The sequence below is a fragment of the Panulirus ornatus genome, chromosome 31 (assembly GCF_036320965.1).
Source record: "Panulirus ornatus isolate Po-2019 chromosome 31, ASM3632096v1, whole genome shotgun sequence".
Classification (NCBI taxonomy): domain Eukaryota; kingdom Metazoa; phylum Arthropoda; class Malacostraca; order Decapoda; family Palinuridae; genus Panulirus; species Panulirus ornatus.
This window is the reverse complement of record NC_092254.1, coordinates 5,558,367-5,575,671: the sequence shown is the minus strand read 5'-3', so window position 1 is coordinate 5,575,671 and position 17,305 is coordinate 5,558,367. Positions and strand designations below refer to the sequence as shown.

General features: G+C 35.9%; 2 protein-coding genes across 5 annotated transcripts in view; one reads left to right on the top strand and one right to left on the bottom strand.

The window, feature by feature from the left end:
* Positions 1–17,305, top strand: part of LOC139758762 (RING finger protein 17-like) — a 272,806-nt gene that overhangs the window by 136,323 nt on the left and 119,178 nt on the right. For 3 of the 4 annotated variants that reach the window (XM_071680537.1, XM_071680536.1, XM_071680534.1), the window contains exons 4-6: positions 14,933–15,071; positions 15,568–15,744; positions 16,729–16,841. In XM_071680537.1, coding sequence (XP_071536638.1) covers positions 15,618–15,744; positions 16,729–16,841 — 240 coding nt within the window. In that variant the 5' untranslated portion in view covers positions 14,933–15,071; positions 15,568–15,617. The remainder of the gene's footprint in view (positions 1–14,932; positions 15,072–15,567; positions 15,745–16,728; positions 16,842–17,305) is intronic. The other variant, XM_071680535.1, reaches the window with a different exon arrangement.
* Positions 1,540–13,102, bottom strand: Nelf-E (negative elongation factor E). Its single transcript, XM_071680546.1, has 7 exons — positions 12,764–13,102; positions 11,697–11,879; positions 9,315–9,422; positions 8,188–8,390; positions 6,768–6,822; positions 4,691–4,802; positions 1,540–2,095 (listed from the first exon to the last, which is right to left on the bottom strand). Exons 1-7 carry the CDS (start codon positions 12,842–12,844, stop codon positions 2,022–2,024), a joined length of 816 nt encoding a protein of 271 aa, XP_071536647.1. The 5' UTR covers positions 12,845–13,102; the 3' UTR covers positions 1,540–2,021.

Sequence of the window (17,305 nt, the reverse complement as noted above, 5' to 3'; positions counted from 1 at the left end):
CCAGTCACATCCAGCAATATCTCCTTTGCCTGTCTTTCATTTGGCACTGACTGCTGTCTCTATTCATCAGTGTACTCTGACATATGCACCTCTTCTAAAACCAAACGTTCCCAGTCATCATCAGTTTTCAGCAAACAGCTTGATTGGTTTGTCACAATTTTTATTCACACCAGATAGCCCTTGCCTCCTAATTTATACCCTCAGCTGTCATTGTACCTAATTTCTATTTCAAATCTCCCATCATTAAGACCCAATTCTTGGAATAAAATTGCTGATGCACTTAACTTCTAATCAATCACCCATCTCTCGTGATCTGCTTTCATTTTCACCCAAATCTGTTTAGAACTCTTTCTACATATCTTCCTTGATCAAAAGTGCTACCCACATCTTTGTTCTCACCCTCATGTGTACCCTTTAGATTTGTAAGAGTGGACCTTTTTTCACTACAATTTATTTTGTCTGCCATCCATTAAATTTTTTTTACCCTCCAACTTTTCATTCATCTGAGCCGTGATTAGTTTAGCATGTTTACATTCCACACTTGTTTAGATATAGCTCTTTTATTTCAATGAGGATATTCTATCCCCATACTAATACTAAGCTCTCTTTTGTGTAGAGCACTTACACGGTAGGTACAGATAGGTACAGAGCGCTTAATTAGTAGCTTCAATGACCATTCCAGTGTAACATCTCACTCCCTTACATGGATGATATTTCATCCAGATCATGAAATTTGTAAGGATTTATTCATATTATAAGTTTATGAATATATCCTCTGTTACACTCAAGTCCTCTGAGGTATTGATTACTTCCACATCCAGTCAAAAAAAAAAGTCAGTGATTCCGAGAGCACAAAAATGCTTTCAAGTTTTTTATTAGCTCTTTGCGTGTCTTTGCATCAGTGATATTACCATCAGAATTCCTGACTACTTATTTGCTCCATTACTGATATTAATTGATAGAAAATATCTTGGGAACAGGAGGCTGCAAATTCTTTCATCGTGTATTATTACTTTACAGCAGAAGAAACAGGAAAGAGCCGGGTAAGGATTTTCCCTAAAAGGCTTATTCTTCTGTTCCTTATGTTACCTTGCAAATGTAGGAAAGAGCAAAGAGCTAAGAAAAAAGAAAGAATCATGATTGTCCTTCACTTTAAATGCTACTGGCATATTTTTGGAGAAACCACCACCAATTTAAGATACTGCTGCTACCTATTTGGAAGGATAGTGTTCCTCCCACAAGGAAGACAGGCTAGAGGCTCTCAATCCCTTTTTTTTGAGATTATACAAGAATCTCACATGCTCATGGGACAAACCACAAGTGAGAAAATTTTCTAGTTATGTATGACTGTCTATATTACATATGCATTGAACATTGTATAGCATGTCTAATAAGAAACATTATTTTCTATATAAATTAGAAGTATTTTACAAGGCAAATGTGTTGCCTGTGTTGCATTTTATTTGAAGTGAAATACATTGGTGGATTTATATCTTTTTTTAACATATCAGTGGGAAAATTGAGCACATAAAAAACATGGATTGGCTAAAAGTTGTATTTCTTTCCAGCTACAAGTTGGGGTAAAGTTTTAGATTCCTTTACCAGTGGCATAACTCAAGCAATATCCAAAATAGAGTTATAAGTCATTTTTCTGAATGTGGGGAAATTTTCTTTATATACTAAACAGTCTGATGCATTTAGCCAAGCTCTAATGTGTCAGGTTAGATTTTTAAATCATGAGCGAGATTAATTTTAAGATTAAATCTTTTTAAAATGGGTATAACTCGGGCAAAATTCAACTAAAGCTATGGGTCTTATACAATTAAATTCTCAAGATGTTGGGAAACAACAGTATAAGGTACATTTTGATGCACTTGACATGAACCTTATAGGTAAGGTTAAACAAATCTTCACTAAACGAATGAGTAATTCCTGATAATGGACAGATGGATGACAAAGTGATCCCTTAATGTTTGCCCTGCTAGGCAGGAGACAGTCTGCAAAGTTGGACCAGTGTCTAATCAAAAGAAGTCATCATCATAAGCCACTAAATCTCTCTTGTCTTTGTGAGATCCTTTCTGTGAATGACTGGCAGCTGTAAGAAAAGAGTAAAATTTTAGAATATAACATAAAAAATCTACATTATGCTGATTTGCTTATTAATACATAATCTCCAAAACCTATATCTTTATTGCTACGTATCATCTTTCCCTTTGTTCCTACTTGCATGGGATGGATCTAGTGCCTGGAGCATCTCATTTCATTCATAACATACTCAATTTGAATTAATTTAATGAAAATGAAAATGGGATTCTATACTAATAAGAGGGCTCCTTACTTTAATGCTCGGACACCAAGGTGATTTGTCAAAGGGGACTATCAACTCCATTTACATTTCTGCATTCACATTAGGCTGGTGTGTGTAAGTGTAAACATAGAGTAAAGACATGGCACAGATATATAAGATTAAAACAATTCAATTGGTCATGATAAAAAGATCACCCCTCTTGTATATAGCTTAACACCTTGAATTCAATTTGCTTGAATTTTATCTACAGTCATGTTACATCAGAACAATCTCTAAGCACAACAGTAAACAGACTTAATGGATTCTACAATATTTGTAACTTATTCATACTCTTGCATAATGTCAGAGATAAACAGGGATATTGGTAATACGGTAGTGTACATAATAAAGGTTATTTCTATCTAATCATGATAAGCTAAAAGAGCATTAATGAAGCACTTACTTATGAAGAGAATTAGGAAATGCATGATATAATACGATACTGTAAATATGGGGATGTCTGAATCTAATGTGCACCATGCTAAGGTTACACTTGACATGGACGCAGTTAAATGTAACTGAAATAGCACAGTGAATCATTATTAAACTAAAAAAACAGACTCTGTACTAGGAGCATAGTTGCAATGGCATTTCCTACAACTAATCAGTCATTATTATTTATTTGACCAATATCATAATCTAGAGCATATATCATTAAAGTGGGCATGCTTTTCCAAAGTGACTAGTTCTCTTATTCCATCACTATGAAATCAAGCTGGCTATGGTTTCCCTTTGATCCCTAACTCTTTTATCTTAAATCATACCTTGCAAAGCTATTCAGGTTCATTTATATATTCAAGGTAACCTCAAAAGACTAAAACGTTACTCAGGCATGTAAAGAGTTAGTTAGATATCAATCTGATGTTTCTGTAGTTACCATCTTCATCTAATTACAGAACTAGATCTTTTTTTTATTATTATACTTTGTCGATGTCTCCCGCATTAGCGAGGTAGCGCAAGGAAACAGACAAAAGATTGGCCCAACCCACCCACATACACGTCCACACACGCACATATACATACCTATACATCTCAACGTATACATATATATATATACACACACAGACATATACATATATACACATGTACATAATTCATAGTCTGCCCTTATTCATTCTCATTCAGCAAATTTATATATGTATTTCCACACCAATTATTTTTGCCAAATCCTCTTTCAGTGCTCATGCAGAGTCCTAAATATATGCAAGATCAGCACATGCAATTTTGCTGTTATGCTATGACCCCTTCATCAACAATTCATTATCTGCAAGAAACCCAGCTCCTGCTCTGCTGTTATGCATGGTATATTTGTGGTTGCAGCTTTAAAGTACACCACAGCAGGTGATGCTTATCAGTATCACATTGTCCACTACATGATATGGTACTTGTGCTAATTTTGTATTGTGTGTGTTTTCTGTTAGCATCCATATTTTTTATATGGCTTTCAAGCATCCAGTTAAATCATCTCCTAACCCTGTTCATGTCATGAAGAGAAAGAGGACTCCACTGAAATTGGAAATTCTAAAATGTGTGGATGCTATTGATGGATCTTTAGAATCTGGTCTTTCTGCTGCCTGCATCCCATCCAGCACACCCTTGCCACTGGTGCTGCCTCCCACTGTCTTTGCCATGAAGAGCAAGAAAGCCACCAAACCTGAAGCTAAAATTGGAAATTCTAAAATGTGGATGCTGGTGAAGGACCCTTAGAGCATGGTCTTTTGTTGCCTGTAGCCCCTCCAGCACACTCTTGCCACTGGTGCTGTCTGCTAAGGCCAGACCCTTTGCTTTCTCCACTTGATGTTACATTGCCTGTGCCACTAAGTAGTGATTACGAAGATGGCACAGCACAATCCACACCTCTATACAACTGCTAGGCCACCACCCCCCCCATCATCTCGTCTGAAGCAAATCTAAGTCACCACCCACCTGCCTACATATGGAAAGTGAGTAAGACAACACTTAGAAGCCAAACACGTATTATGTGAGCAGACCATTCAAATAAAGTCCACAAAGATGAGCACTAATTTTACGAGTCCTGATCCTCCTAGAACAAACTACTATTTACACCTCCCAGAATTTAAGGGTTAAGAACAATACAGAGAAAACTGAAAATGCTAGAAAACAGAGTGATCTATGCAAAGGTTCATTTACAAAATGGCAGGAATTGAATAAATGTACTTTGGTAGGTCTTGGAAACATTCCTGTTGCTCAGCTTTGCATGGATTAAGTGTACATGCAGATCCCAAGAAGGTATTCTTTGCACAAAGCTAGGGAAAGATGTATCTAAATTGGTCTGTTCTGAAAACAAAAGTAATAATAATTCACAATTGACTGATCACTTACCAATAGTAGACCATGTTGCTGATGAAGATGCATCATTAATGGGATCTATAACTGGCTGACGACGAGCTAGGGAAACCTTCAGCTGAATACCAGACACCATACTTCCATTCATCTGTTCACAAGGAAGTGGCTTATATTAGTCTCTTAAGTGATGTCAAAGTAAGACACTTCTACAACACTCACAGCCTGTTGGAAGATAAGATAAGATGCATATTGGTTGGAACTTATGGTGGTTCCCTTTACCTTAACCATGGTGATATGTGTGTTCTGACACTAGCATAGAAGAATAAAAGTTTGAAGATACACTAATTACCTTACATTTCTGCCTTAGGATCCTTTTCTGAGGAGATGCTGCATATGCTATATGAACTGATTAATGTAACTGAGTAAAATGATAAATAATCATGTGCCCATAGTGATGTATAATAGCTTGTTATATATCTAGTAGTGCTGTCCTTTACAAACTCTATTTTAAGACATGTTGACAGTTCTGTATGTACATGTAGATGTGAGTGTAATGGAGATGGAATTACAAGGGGAAATTAGTGAATGGAGGCTCAGTGATAAGTATGGGTTCTGTAACTCCACCATTTATGAATTTTAAAAAACAAAGGACTTTACTAAAATTTTATGCCGACATCGAAGTGCCAAGATTTATGGATAAGTGAAAAGCAGTGCATCAGTTTAAGAATACTATTCTAGATAAAGTGTTGTTTAAGCAGATAAAACTTGACAGGATTCAGAATGTTCCTTTGTACGATGGCAAAATCAAAGGCCAAGCAAAGGTATTTCATGAATTGGGTGAATAAACCCAAGCAACTACTTGAGATTGAGTCACATAAAGAAATCCAATTTCTTTTGATTGCCAAAAGTGTGTGGAGAGAAAAGCATCAACCAATCAGTACCAACCAACTCATCATGAGGCTGAGGCCTATTTTGATGAATCGTTCATGATAATTTCTGATGAGGATTTATTGTCTAAGCAGGTAATGCTGATAAATATCTTTATATTGGCGATATACACCCATGAAGATGTATTTTACTGCAGGTTTTACCATCATCAGGATTTGAAGATGAAAGAAAGGCTTGCAGTTCTCGGATGTTGTAATGCAGATGGAATGCACCTTCAAGTAATGAATCACTGGTAAAAGTTAGAAACCTAAAAGATTTAAGAGGGTCAAGAGAATCATGGTGTTAAGTCAATAAACAACCATGGGTTCTAAAAAATATGCCAGGATTGGTTTGAGTAACACTCTGCTTCAAGCCAGGGCACATTGTCAGTCAGAAGGTCTTGAGAACGCTAATGAACCTGATTTCTGTGAATTCTATGCTTCACACAAAAAAATTGCAAAATTTGCTGGAGAAAGCTCAAGAATTATCATGTAAGAAACCTGAATGTCACACGAAGATTATGAAGAATGTATGCATATAGATAATGGTGTTCCTGTGGTGAACCAACTCGTGGATAGTGAGATACTGCAAATGATAGTGAGGATGAAGATGTTGATTTGAAAAACAGAAATAAATCTACTGATAAATGTATCAGCCTTACCAAGGAACTAAGGCAAAAAGAGGAACTGAGGCAAAAGAGCTCTCTTATCCAACATTACATTATGAATGTTATTAAATCTCAAGAAATCCTTCTAGAAGAAAAGCCAAAGTATATGAATCAGGTGAACTGCCTAACATAAGCAAACTTACTGAACACAGAAAAAAATTCTGTAGAGCCTACACCTTCAACTTCTTTAAGTACTGCTTCATCCATCCTAAGCCAAGAGTTTCCATCAGATGCTTAGCCATCCTCAGATGAAATGTGATTCAAGAAGCTTTATCCTACAGCTCCTGCTCCATAAGTGGAAACAATGTCATTTTGGTATGCAAATTACAACTTTTATGTACATACTTTATCTGTAGTATCTGTACATGCTAGAGCAAATTACCCAAAAAGCAATATTTCAGAATATGGCATGGCTATGGTCCTAGTACCTCTGGACTTGGAATCTAGTACCTCTGTATATAAATACACTTAATTTGTTGCAAACATTAAAATTGATTCTTATATAAAAATAATACTTACATCTGCAATTGCTTTTTCTGCAGATTCAACCTTGTCAAACGTGACAAATCCACAACTGCAAGAGAGAAAAATTACTGTTCATGAAAATAAAAGGGGGGTTTCACTACAAATGAAAGTATACAAGTATACTCTCACCTGCTTTGAAAGTAAATAAAAGTGTAGCCTTATAAATAGTAAGAAATTTTGATTATCATATCCAAATAGAACTTTTACATTATTATGCCTCTTTTAAATGGTGTTAAAAAAGGAAAATTTTTCTCCATTAATACAACTATATTACAGATATCCTGGTTACACTCCTTCCTATCACTTTTTGATAAACTCTGTCTTAGGCATTAAAGGATTATTTATCTAGCTGACAACCATCTTAATCTCGGACCAGTACTTTTAATTCCACACCCCTGGAAAAAGACGCATTAAATCCTTGGCAGCATCTGATAATTTTTTTTTTGGAGTTCATTAAGTTTCTTCAGTTCACTAAAATGAAGTATATATATTTATATAAAAAAAAGCTGCCTTCCAAAATATAAGCAGTGTTCCAAAAGAAAACTTCAGTATCTGTATATTTCCCCTTACTGTCATGAGACATTTCAAAAGATGAATGTAAAAGAGCAACTCTCATAATGGTAAAGCTAGGGCTACAAATGAAATGGTGAGCAAAGGTGAGGCATGGAGATAAATAGAATCTGGAAAGTATATACAGAAACAGGAAGAAGAGATATATGAAAAAAGATAAACAAGTATATGTGAGAGGAAGACATTACAAAGGATGAAAGTAAAAGAGTAATAAAGCTCTTGAAGAAAGGTAAAACTACAGTTATAGATGAAGTGAGCGAGATGGTAAAGAGCGAAAGTGAAATTGCTGTGGAAAGCATCTGGAAAGTATGTATGGAAACATGGAAAAGTGGCCAAATTACTGATGAATGAGCAATGGCAATAACTGTTTCACTGTCTAAGGGAAAGGAGAGTAAAAAAAAAGTGTAAGAATTACACTTAGCATAACTGGCAAGATGTAAGGTAGGATAACGGTTGATCATGTTGAGAGGATTATTTAATTCCTTGCAATGTATTTTTAAGAAGGGAAGAGGGTACGTAGATAATATTTTTGGACTGAAACAAGAAGTGAAGAAAGTCCTGGGGGGGAAAGGAGTATAAAAACACATTTATGAATTTGAAAAGGAATGTGATAAAATGAAAAGGAATGCACTTTGAGAAGTTCTGATTCTATGTGATGCCCATGAAAGACTTAAGTATAATGTTATGTTTTTCTTCTTAACTAGTGACCTGACATGGCACAGGTAAACCATGCCTCAGTCATGCCTGTCTCAGATGAAAAGAAAACATGTACCTAGTATATCTAAGATGGTCGCTTAAAGACAAATAAGAATACAAATATCGTGCATACAGTACTTCAACATACTTCTTTTCAATTTCCATGTTAACATTCACGATATTTCCAAAAGTGGAGAAGGCCTTCTTAAGTACTTCTTCTGATATATTGTACCCAAAGACATATATGGTATGTCCTTGTCGTGGCTTGCCATCAGCACCTCTTCCATCTCGTGTAAACTCCCCGCGTTCCTCTCGATCCCGAGCTGTCACAAAACTCTCATAGAGATTCTGCTGTAATATGTAATAATCGACAGTGTTAAACACATCATCAATGATTTTCTATCTATCTATATGTATACTCTGTTCATATTGTTAGGTGTTCCTGCATTCCACTAGCATGAGGTTATATCACAAGTGAAAAGGGACTCCTGATGTGGTGGTATCATTTTCAGTGGATGAAAAGAAGTACAGTCTCAAGAACTTTTTACTTGAAACAGAATCCATCATTTCCCTGCTACTAATATTGATGCAGCATATATAGTACTTTAATAATAATAATAATAATGATAAATAATAATAAATAATAAAGGCAGACTATGAATTATGTACATGTGTATATATGTATATGTTTGTGTGTGTATATATATATGTGTGCATTGAGATGTATAGGTATGTATATTTGTGTGTGTGGACGTGTATGTATATACATGTGTATGGGGGTGGGTTGGGCCATTTCTTTCGTCTGTTTCCTTGTGCTACCTCGCAAACATGGGAGACAGCGACAAAGCAAAATAAATAAATAATAATATTATTATACATAATTATTATACATAATTATACATAATCGCTGTTTCCTGTGTCAGCGAGGTAGTGCCAGGAAACAGACGAAGAATGGCCCATCCACTCGTACACACACACACACACACACATCATTCCAATTCACCTTCTTCCTTGCACACCTCTCACCCTCCTGTATGTTCAAGTTCCAATCACTCAAAATCTTTTTCACTCCATCCTTCCACATGCAGTTTGGTCTCTTGCTTCTCCTTGTTCCCTCCACCTCTAACCATATATCCTCTTTGTCAATCTTTCCTCACTCATTCTCTCCATATGTCCAAACCATTTCAAGACACCCACTTCTGCTCTCTCAATGATAGTAATGTGAAAATTGTGCTCATTTGTCCTCAAGACATCACAAACCTTCCCTTAACTTACCTTCACTTTAACCCTAGATTCATGGATTTCTTCTTCTGGATGTGTGGTAGAGAATGGTTGATATCCAGATGGGGCTTTGTCAGCTGCTGATAATTTTCGTTCCAAACCCTGTGAAGAAATGGAAAAATTCTGTAGGTGGGGAAGCTAAGTAAAATAGTTTTATTGATAATCACAGGACTCTACTGTACCCAACACAAAATCTTTTCAATGTGTGTAATTCATGTTTTTCACAGCATTTCACAGTCACTAAAACCAGTGATTCTCCCAAATTTCTGACTGTCAGTTACATAATGTCTGACTGTTTGGGAAGAAACTACTGCATTATCCTCATAACCATCACTTCACCCCTGAATTGTAACTTAGCAGCACAACCATGCCAAAAATTAGCTGACTACATCATTCATCTAAACATATGCATAAAAACTGTTCAACATGACCCTAACCATTTATGATGTGTGCATTCTCTCTATATTTCCAGCCTTTCGGTGCTGTTAATTAACCCTTAAACATTTCACTAATTTTCCTTATCACCCCTTAAAATGCACATTTTCAAGTTTAGAAAATTCATTTAACCTTCAAAGATATTCATATAATAATGAAACAGTTACTTCAGAAGTATATTTCACCCACTACTTTCACTCTAAAAAGTGTTTTAGGGTCTGTGGATATTTCAGCACTACGTGCTGAAAAGTGCAGAAGTGAGGTCTTAGTGTCGAGTTGTCATTCTGAATGTTTTATGATTTATCATCTTGTGTGATAAATCTTTCCTTGTCGTAGTAAGTGCAATTTTTTTTTTTTTCCACAACAGCAAAACTAAAAAGTTATAAAATTACCAGTTACACCAGACAGTTTCAGTATTCTCAAGTCAGGGGATGATGGCAACACTGACTCCACTTTTCCTAAGAAACCTTGTGTCTCATCTTGGTCAACTTTCAATCAGCATCCATAAAATCACTCTCCTGGTCCTCTAAATCCAACTTAGATTTTGAGGACCAAAATCCTTCCCAGAAAATTCACAAAACCATACTCTCATTGGCATGGCTGACGAATGAATATCTGTGGAGAAAATTATCATGCACTACTACCTCAGCCTCTATCTAGGCTTGGCACATGGCCTTGAAAATGAGGTGCAAACCTCAATGTGTAAATATTTGTTGAGAGGCATTGCTCAGCTTGTAAATGTCCATTTGGAGACAGGGTTAAGACTAGTGTTTGGGATGAGATGGCATGTGGAGTAAGAGAGTATTTGCAAACTAAAGTAAGATAATGAAATACAGCATGGAGGTGAGAAAGAATGGTTTGAGAGTAAGTTTGAATAAAGAGTATCTGGAGGAAGAGGAGTGCTAGATACAAGTAGTGGATAGAGCCCTAGGCTGGAAGTAGGGGCTCAGGTTCTGAGTAAATAAAAGGAGTATGGGGATAAAGATAACACTGTCTGTAAGGGCAAGGACGAGTGTGTCAAATGTATAGTAATCCCTCAATGTTGAACGGATGTAAGTTTTGGATCTTGAATGAAAAAGAAAAAGGAAGAAGTTGCATGAGTTGTAAATGAAATGCCAGAGGATGATATGTGATGTAGGTCAATCACGTAAGGAATGTCATTCTCAGTATGAGGTGAAGTAACAAGCACCATCTGATCGAGAGGTCTAATCACTGTGTGCTTAAATGGTTTGGATACATGAAGAAAATGAAAAACAGACTAAGGGAATCTATGTGTTGGTAGTGGAGGCAGCAAGTAGGGATGTTGAGACTGAAGAAGAGATAGAGGGTAAGAAAGGCAACAAAATATGCAATATGAGTGTTGTGTATGTAAATGTACTGGATAAAAATCTTGGCTTGTTCAGTATGACTGTGTCTGTACTGAGAACAAACATGGTTGAGTTTAGAAATGATGTCTCTTAAGTTGAAAACAAGTAAAATGGCTCAGACTTTCTTAATCAGTACATGCAGTATTTCCATTAGTGAAGAAACTTGAAAAACACAGAATCATCTCCACAAAATAAATATCTAAACACCTAATTTCAGTCCTTGCTATAGCTTTTATTTTCAGTTTTGAACCCATTCATGAAAGGAAGTAAATTTCTGTATGCTGCAGATGTCAAAATGTTTTTTTAAAAAATTTAAATCTTTAGTTTTGAGAAGGAACAGTATGAACACATCATAGGATGAAGGTACGAACATACCTGCCCAATACGGACTACACCATGAACATGGCCAAGATATTTAACCATCATGGAGGAAAAGACATCATAAGCAAGAGATTCTTAACTGTCTTGACATTCCTATACACCTATCCTTATTATGGCAAAGAAAAGATAGTCTTTTTTATCCTCCACACACAAAGAAAGGTAACTTCCTAGAAAGTTAAAGTTTGTTTGTTACCATTGATCGTTTAAAAGTAGTTTTTTCAGCAGCAGCCAGCGGTCTTTCAGGTACTTTAATGGCTCCAGACTTGATCAGCTTTTTTGCCATTTCTTTTGCATCCTTGGCTTCCATAGGTCGTTTCAATGGCACGAGTGGCTCAGGTTCCTGCTTTGGAGCCTTCAGTGCATGCAGTGCTTTTTTCTGGAAATAGTAAAAGTAAACAGTGAATTAGAAAATAAGACAACCACCACCATCCCTGTACAAGAAGAGTTCTCAGAAGTGAAATAATTAAGTGCTTCAAGTCTGTCCCATTCAAAGTTAATTTTAGTCATTTGGATGAAAAGTACTTCAGAAATGAATGGCTTAACCGAAGGTAAATAAGGTATTTCTTATCTAAAGATTATAAGGCCATCATATTTATACTAACCCTATTTTTTCCCTGATCTTCACAAACCACATCAATACTACCATATGTGATATCATACAATGAAATAGATAGCTCACAACCACTCTCTGGTATTCAAAATCTTTTCTCTAAGGACTTCAATACCTTTGCTAAACAACCTAACTCAGATTCCAAAACAGTTGGGAATGCAGAATTAAAAACAATAGCCCAGAAATCCAAGAGGATTGCAATATGGTCGTTGAAATACACCAGTAATACTGTATGAGCCACAATTGACCAATGAAATTTGTTTATATTAGCAGATAAAAGAATTGCTTTTTTTTCATTATCATTCCGATGATGGTGATGCCACATTTCTTGTAATGTAGTGGTAAACATTACATAGCCTAACCTTGAACTGATGATACAAGCACAAGTCTTCTACAACATTAAAGATGTATTTAAACAAACCTTTTGCATTCCTATTACCTAACATTATTTAGGAATACCGTATCACAGCCTGAATATATATAATGCAGTGATTACAATTCTGTAAAGTGAGGCCTAAATTTTCTTTTATGATTGTTTTGTGTGAGGTTAGGTTAGCTTGAGTAGGTTTCTACAGAATAATCTGATCATGCTGTTTACACTTATGGACAGGTTCCCAGTAAAACGCTCAGTATATGCTCCTCATTATTACCTTTCTTCGTAGTTTCTGATATTTTGCCTGTAACATCTGTTCTTCTTCAGTGAGATTACTTGGAAAATGTAAGTACACCATTGTGAAATATGTTTATCAGACAGCAGTTTATTTGTCGTTTACAACAGTAGTTCACAAAACGATTTAAATGTCTTTTTCAGATAATTTTGTATTTAATGCTTAGAATGCCGTATTCTGTTTTTCTGTCAAGTTAGAACTCAAGACTGGTACATTAGGCTTGACTACTGCACTGTGCACCAATATCTACATATCTTGCTGATGTAAACACACATTTGTGTACATTATTTGACTGAGAACCCGGATTCATGTACAGCTTGGGGGTGTTCAGCTTGCGTATCATCCACTGACGCGTAATTTGGGCGCGTTCAGCAACGTATGAACCCTGCACAGTATGGCTAACCTTAACTACATGACTTTAGAATGATTCATTAATAAACCAGGAATTCAATTTGGTTTTACTTCTACACACACGGTAAGTGGTTATACATTCAAAAAGTTGTCCTACAACTAGCCTCTAGCGGTTAAACTCGTAGGAAACTTTATATATATATATATATATATATATATATATATATATATATATATATCTTTTCTTTCTTTCAAACTATTCGCCATTTCCCGCATTAGCGAGGTAGCGTTAAGAACAGAGGACTGGGCCTTTGAGGGAATACCCTCACCTGGCCCAATTCTCTGTTCCTTCTTTTGGAAAATTGAAAAAAAAACCGAGAGGGGAGGATTTCCAGCCCCCCGCTCCCTCCCCTTTTAGTCGCCTTCTACGACACGCAGGGAATACGTGGGAAGTATTCTTAATCCCCTATCCCCAGGGGGAATATATATATATATATATATATATATATATATATATATATATATATATATATATATATATATATATAAAGATTCCATTGTAACTTTCCCCTGACGTGATTAATATCATTCTTTCATCTTTTTCCAGATGGAAATGAAGTTGGAAGATGATGTGGCAAGGGTGGTTCTTTCTGCTTTGCTATACTGTTTCTACGACCTTATTTAGATATTAATTTTTACAGATACTCTCGTTATAGACAATCTGTTCTGTTATCTGTCCCTCCCATGTGCTACCACCAGTACCACAACATACATTTGGTCTGTAATTCCTCTGTATTACCAACATCCACTGAAAGAAAACACAAAGGTAAAGGGCTTTCGGTATTCATTCATCAATATTCACATTTGAATAAGTAGCCGACGAGATGATAATAACATGCCCTGATAATGGCCAGCTCGAATAAAAATGAAACAATGAAGAGTACAAGAAAAAAAAAATGGAAATTTAGCTTCATACCTTCGTTGTTCAATCAAGGAAGGAATGTTCTTATATAAAGGCGTCATGCTCAACACAAGTTCATTGGAATAAGTTTGATAAGAGAACAGAAATGAATCAGATGCCCATGTATTCTCTGCGTTTCGTAGAAAGCAACTAAAAGGGGTAGGAGCGAGGGGTTGGAAATCCTCCCCACCTGTTTTACTTTTCCAAAAGAAAGAACAGAGAAGGGGGCTAAGTGAGGATTTTTCCTCTTAGGTACAGTCATCTGTTCTTGACGTTTTCGCTAACGCGAAAAAATGGCATATATGTATGAGAAACTTGTATCAAGTGACTGTTATACTTCTCTCTTGTGTCTCCCCTGATGTGATTATTACACGAAAGTGCACTTGGGAACTTATCGTGTTTCATTTTCCCCGTGGACTCATAAGAATATATATAATATATATATGAGTACCATCTTTAGGTTACAGAAAAGGGCACACAGACAGCTTCGTGGAAAAGACACATCTCGGAAAAGAACTCTTAATTGGTGACAGCTTTTTTCTTCCCCTACCACTCCTTTTATTTTATTTCTATTTCTTATTTTTTCCTTTTTTTGTTTGGATGAAAATATTTTTTTTTTCAAAGATATGAAATACAAGTAAGCATGTATTGTGTTTTGATACTTAGCAGTAAACTATTATAACTTTAATCATATCTCACAATTCATTCATCCCTTCGTGTTCCTCTACGGTAGGATTTGAGATGATGAAACTTACAGTGCCTTATTGTGAAGTTCTACCGAGGCTCTGAAAAAGATCAGCTGCTGCTTTCTCATCAGTAGTCGCTTCTTTTTCCCAGAGGGTCTCAGCGTCACTGAACCAATAGGAGCGAGGAGGTATTGTGGATCCAGTCTGTCGCAGGGGTGCCTGCCAGAGGCGCAAATATAGTCCCACACTAGATGCCTACCTTTCTTCCCGGCATATAATGTTACGCAGTCAGGTATTGATACAGGTGTTACTGGACTCCACCTGCTTGTGGTTACATTGCGAATGAAATGTGTGTGTGTGTGAGAGAGAGAATCGTGTATTTTTACATGTTTAATGCGTTGTCGCTATATTTGCATGTACAACTTACATAATGGGCAAACCACATATCGGTGGCATAGTTTAATTAGTTAGATATATAATTTTTTAATTGAAAGCTTATGGAATTATTTCAAAGAGAGCGCATGTATCTGTATTAATGTATTTTTCCCTTAAGAAAAGAAGATGAATCCCAGATGAAACTACTCAGTAGTGGTTTACTGGCTTTAATGGAAGATGTTTGAATTCTTCATTTTCATGCTGGTCCTACATAAAGGTGAATAAATTCCTTTGTGCCTTGGTATAGAATTTTATTTTCACAGAAACTTGTCAGAGTTTTTTCAGTATTTCCTTCAAAAGAAAAATTATACTGATCGAAAATCATATTCTTTTTTCTTTAACCGAACATTCAGATCGCGTAGTCCACCTGGCGCCTGTACCATGCGTTCTGGTGGCGATAAACATGGAGGACGAAGGAGTCAGAAAGTCAAAGAAGGGAGGAAATAGGTCAAATGTACATTCATTGGCTGCGCCATTTTTCCAGGAGGATATTAGATGCCCTAAGTGTCTATCACTTTATAAGATCGAAGGTGAATATGGTTGAATAACTGTAAGCTAGCTAAGATTTGAAACCAAATTGTGTATATGTGTACATGCACATACATTTAAGTTTTGCATTTGAATTTTTTTATGTACAGTCAAGTAACTTGGTTTAGAGATGCATATTGATAAGTGCTTCGGTAGCTCAACAATAGTCGGTTGCCCATAATTACATATCATACCCCATGGAACTTTGTAATCTGTGAATACTCATGCTTTTACCTTCCAGCCTCTGCATCGTATGTGAAATGACTGACTGCATGTTAATAATCTATGTGTCTGAATTGAATTACAAATTGGTGAATATACTGGTACCAGGGTGCATGGAATTGAAGCAATAAATAGGAAAAAAAACACTTAAACATGTGTATTGAAGTGTAGTGAAATATTTTGATTGTGAGAAGTCAACATTGAAGTGATATTTTTTCGTTGTCGAGTAGTAGTAAATTGTTTATCCTGTTCTTAATCATTTTTTTTTTTTGTGTTGAATCAGTTTTTGTGATGAATGGAGGATTCATCTTGTATATGCATGTCAGTAGAAAGTTGATTGTAAAATTATTCCGTGATAAACTGCTTACCAATGTATATTGATGAAATTAACGTAAAATGTATTTGTTAAGTATGTCACTGGAAAATAGGAATTGAAATAGATCATTTGTGTTAGGCCATCTTGCAACTCTCATCTTATTTTTTGCTAGTTTTTGCCAACTGAACATATGCGAAGGTGCAGACATGGGAGTTACTTGTAGAAATTCATTTTGTGCTTGGCCTTGAAGATGTCTGACATGGTCATGAGATGAACTATTACTTTTGCTTTACATGGAGCAGTTAATAGGAAATATTTCACTTTTTAAAAAGAGCATGATGGAATTTTTATGAATTTGTCTTGATAATTATGGTGAACAGGGTACAGAGAGAGTGAATCAAATAGGGAAATATTTTCATTAAAGTACTCTACATTAATCGAATTTCAGAAGGGAAATATTCTACATATGAACGAGTGCCCGTTCTCTTATCATGTGGTCATGCCTCATGTGAAGTATGTGTTGGAAATTTATCATCTTTTTCCTGTACAGTATGTAATCAGGTTAGTGTAATTGTATTTTAGTTTGTTTTTATTAGTGTAAGAGGGAAAGTGGGTTCTTGAATACATTTTAGTAACACTGTACTTGTTACACATTGGGACAGAGGTTGGTTATGCTATTATTCCGTATATGATCTTTAGACCGTACAATTAAAACAGAAGAATCATTTATACCCATAGAGTGATATAGTATCTGGTTTTTAAAGAAACTGAGATATATGAATGATAATTGCTTGTATTGCTCTTTTTCATACTTGTTCACCATTTCCTGCTTAACGAAGGTAGTGCTAGGAACAACAGATGCCTCACTTGCCCATTTCCACTCTTTAGCTGTCATTCATGATTCTCAAACCTGGAACCCCATCCTCATTCAAGTCCCGCACACCATTTTGTAGTCTCCCCTTACCACTTCATATTCCCTGGTTCAGCTCATTAACAACACATCATCTGTTTACCACAGTGCTCCA

Excerpts from the sequence above, each read along its gene's own strand:
- Nelf-E (XM_071680546.1), bottom strand. The coding sequence starts at position 12,844 with ATGGTGTACTTACATTTTCCAAGTAATCTCACTGAAGAAGAACAGATG. Across the intron at positions 9,423-11,696 it reads CTACTTTTAAACGATCAATG|GGTTTGGAACGAAAATTATC; the intron begins GTAACAAACAAA and ends ATTTCTTCACAG. Across the intron at positions 8,391-9,314 it reads AATCTAGGGTTAAAGTGAAG|CAGAATCTCTATGAGAGTTT; the intron begins GTAAGTTAAGGG and ends TACATATTACAG.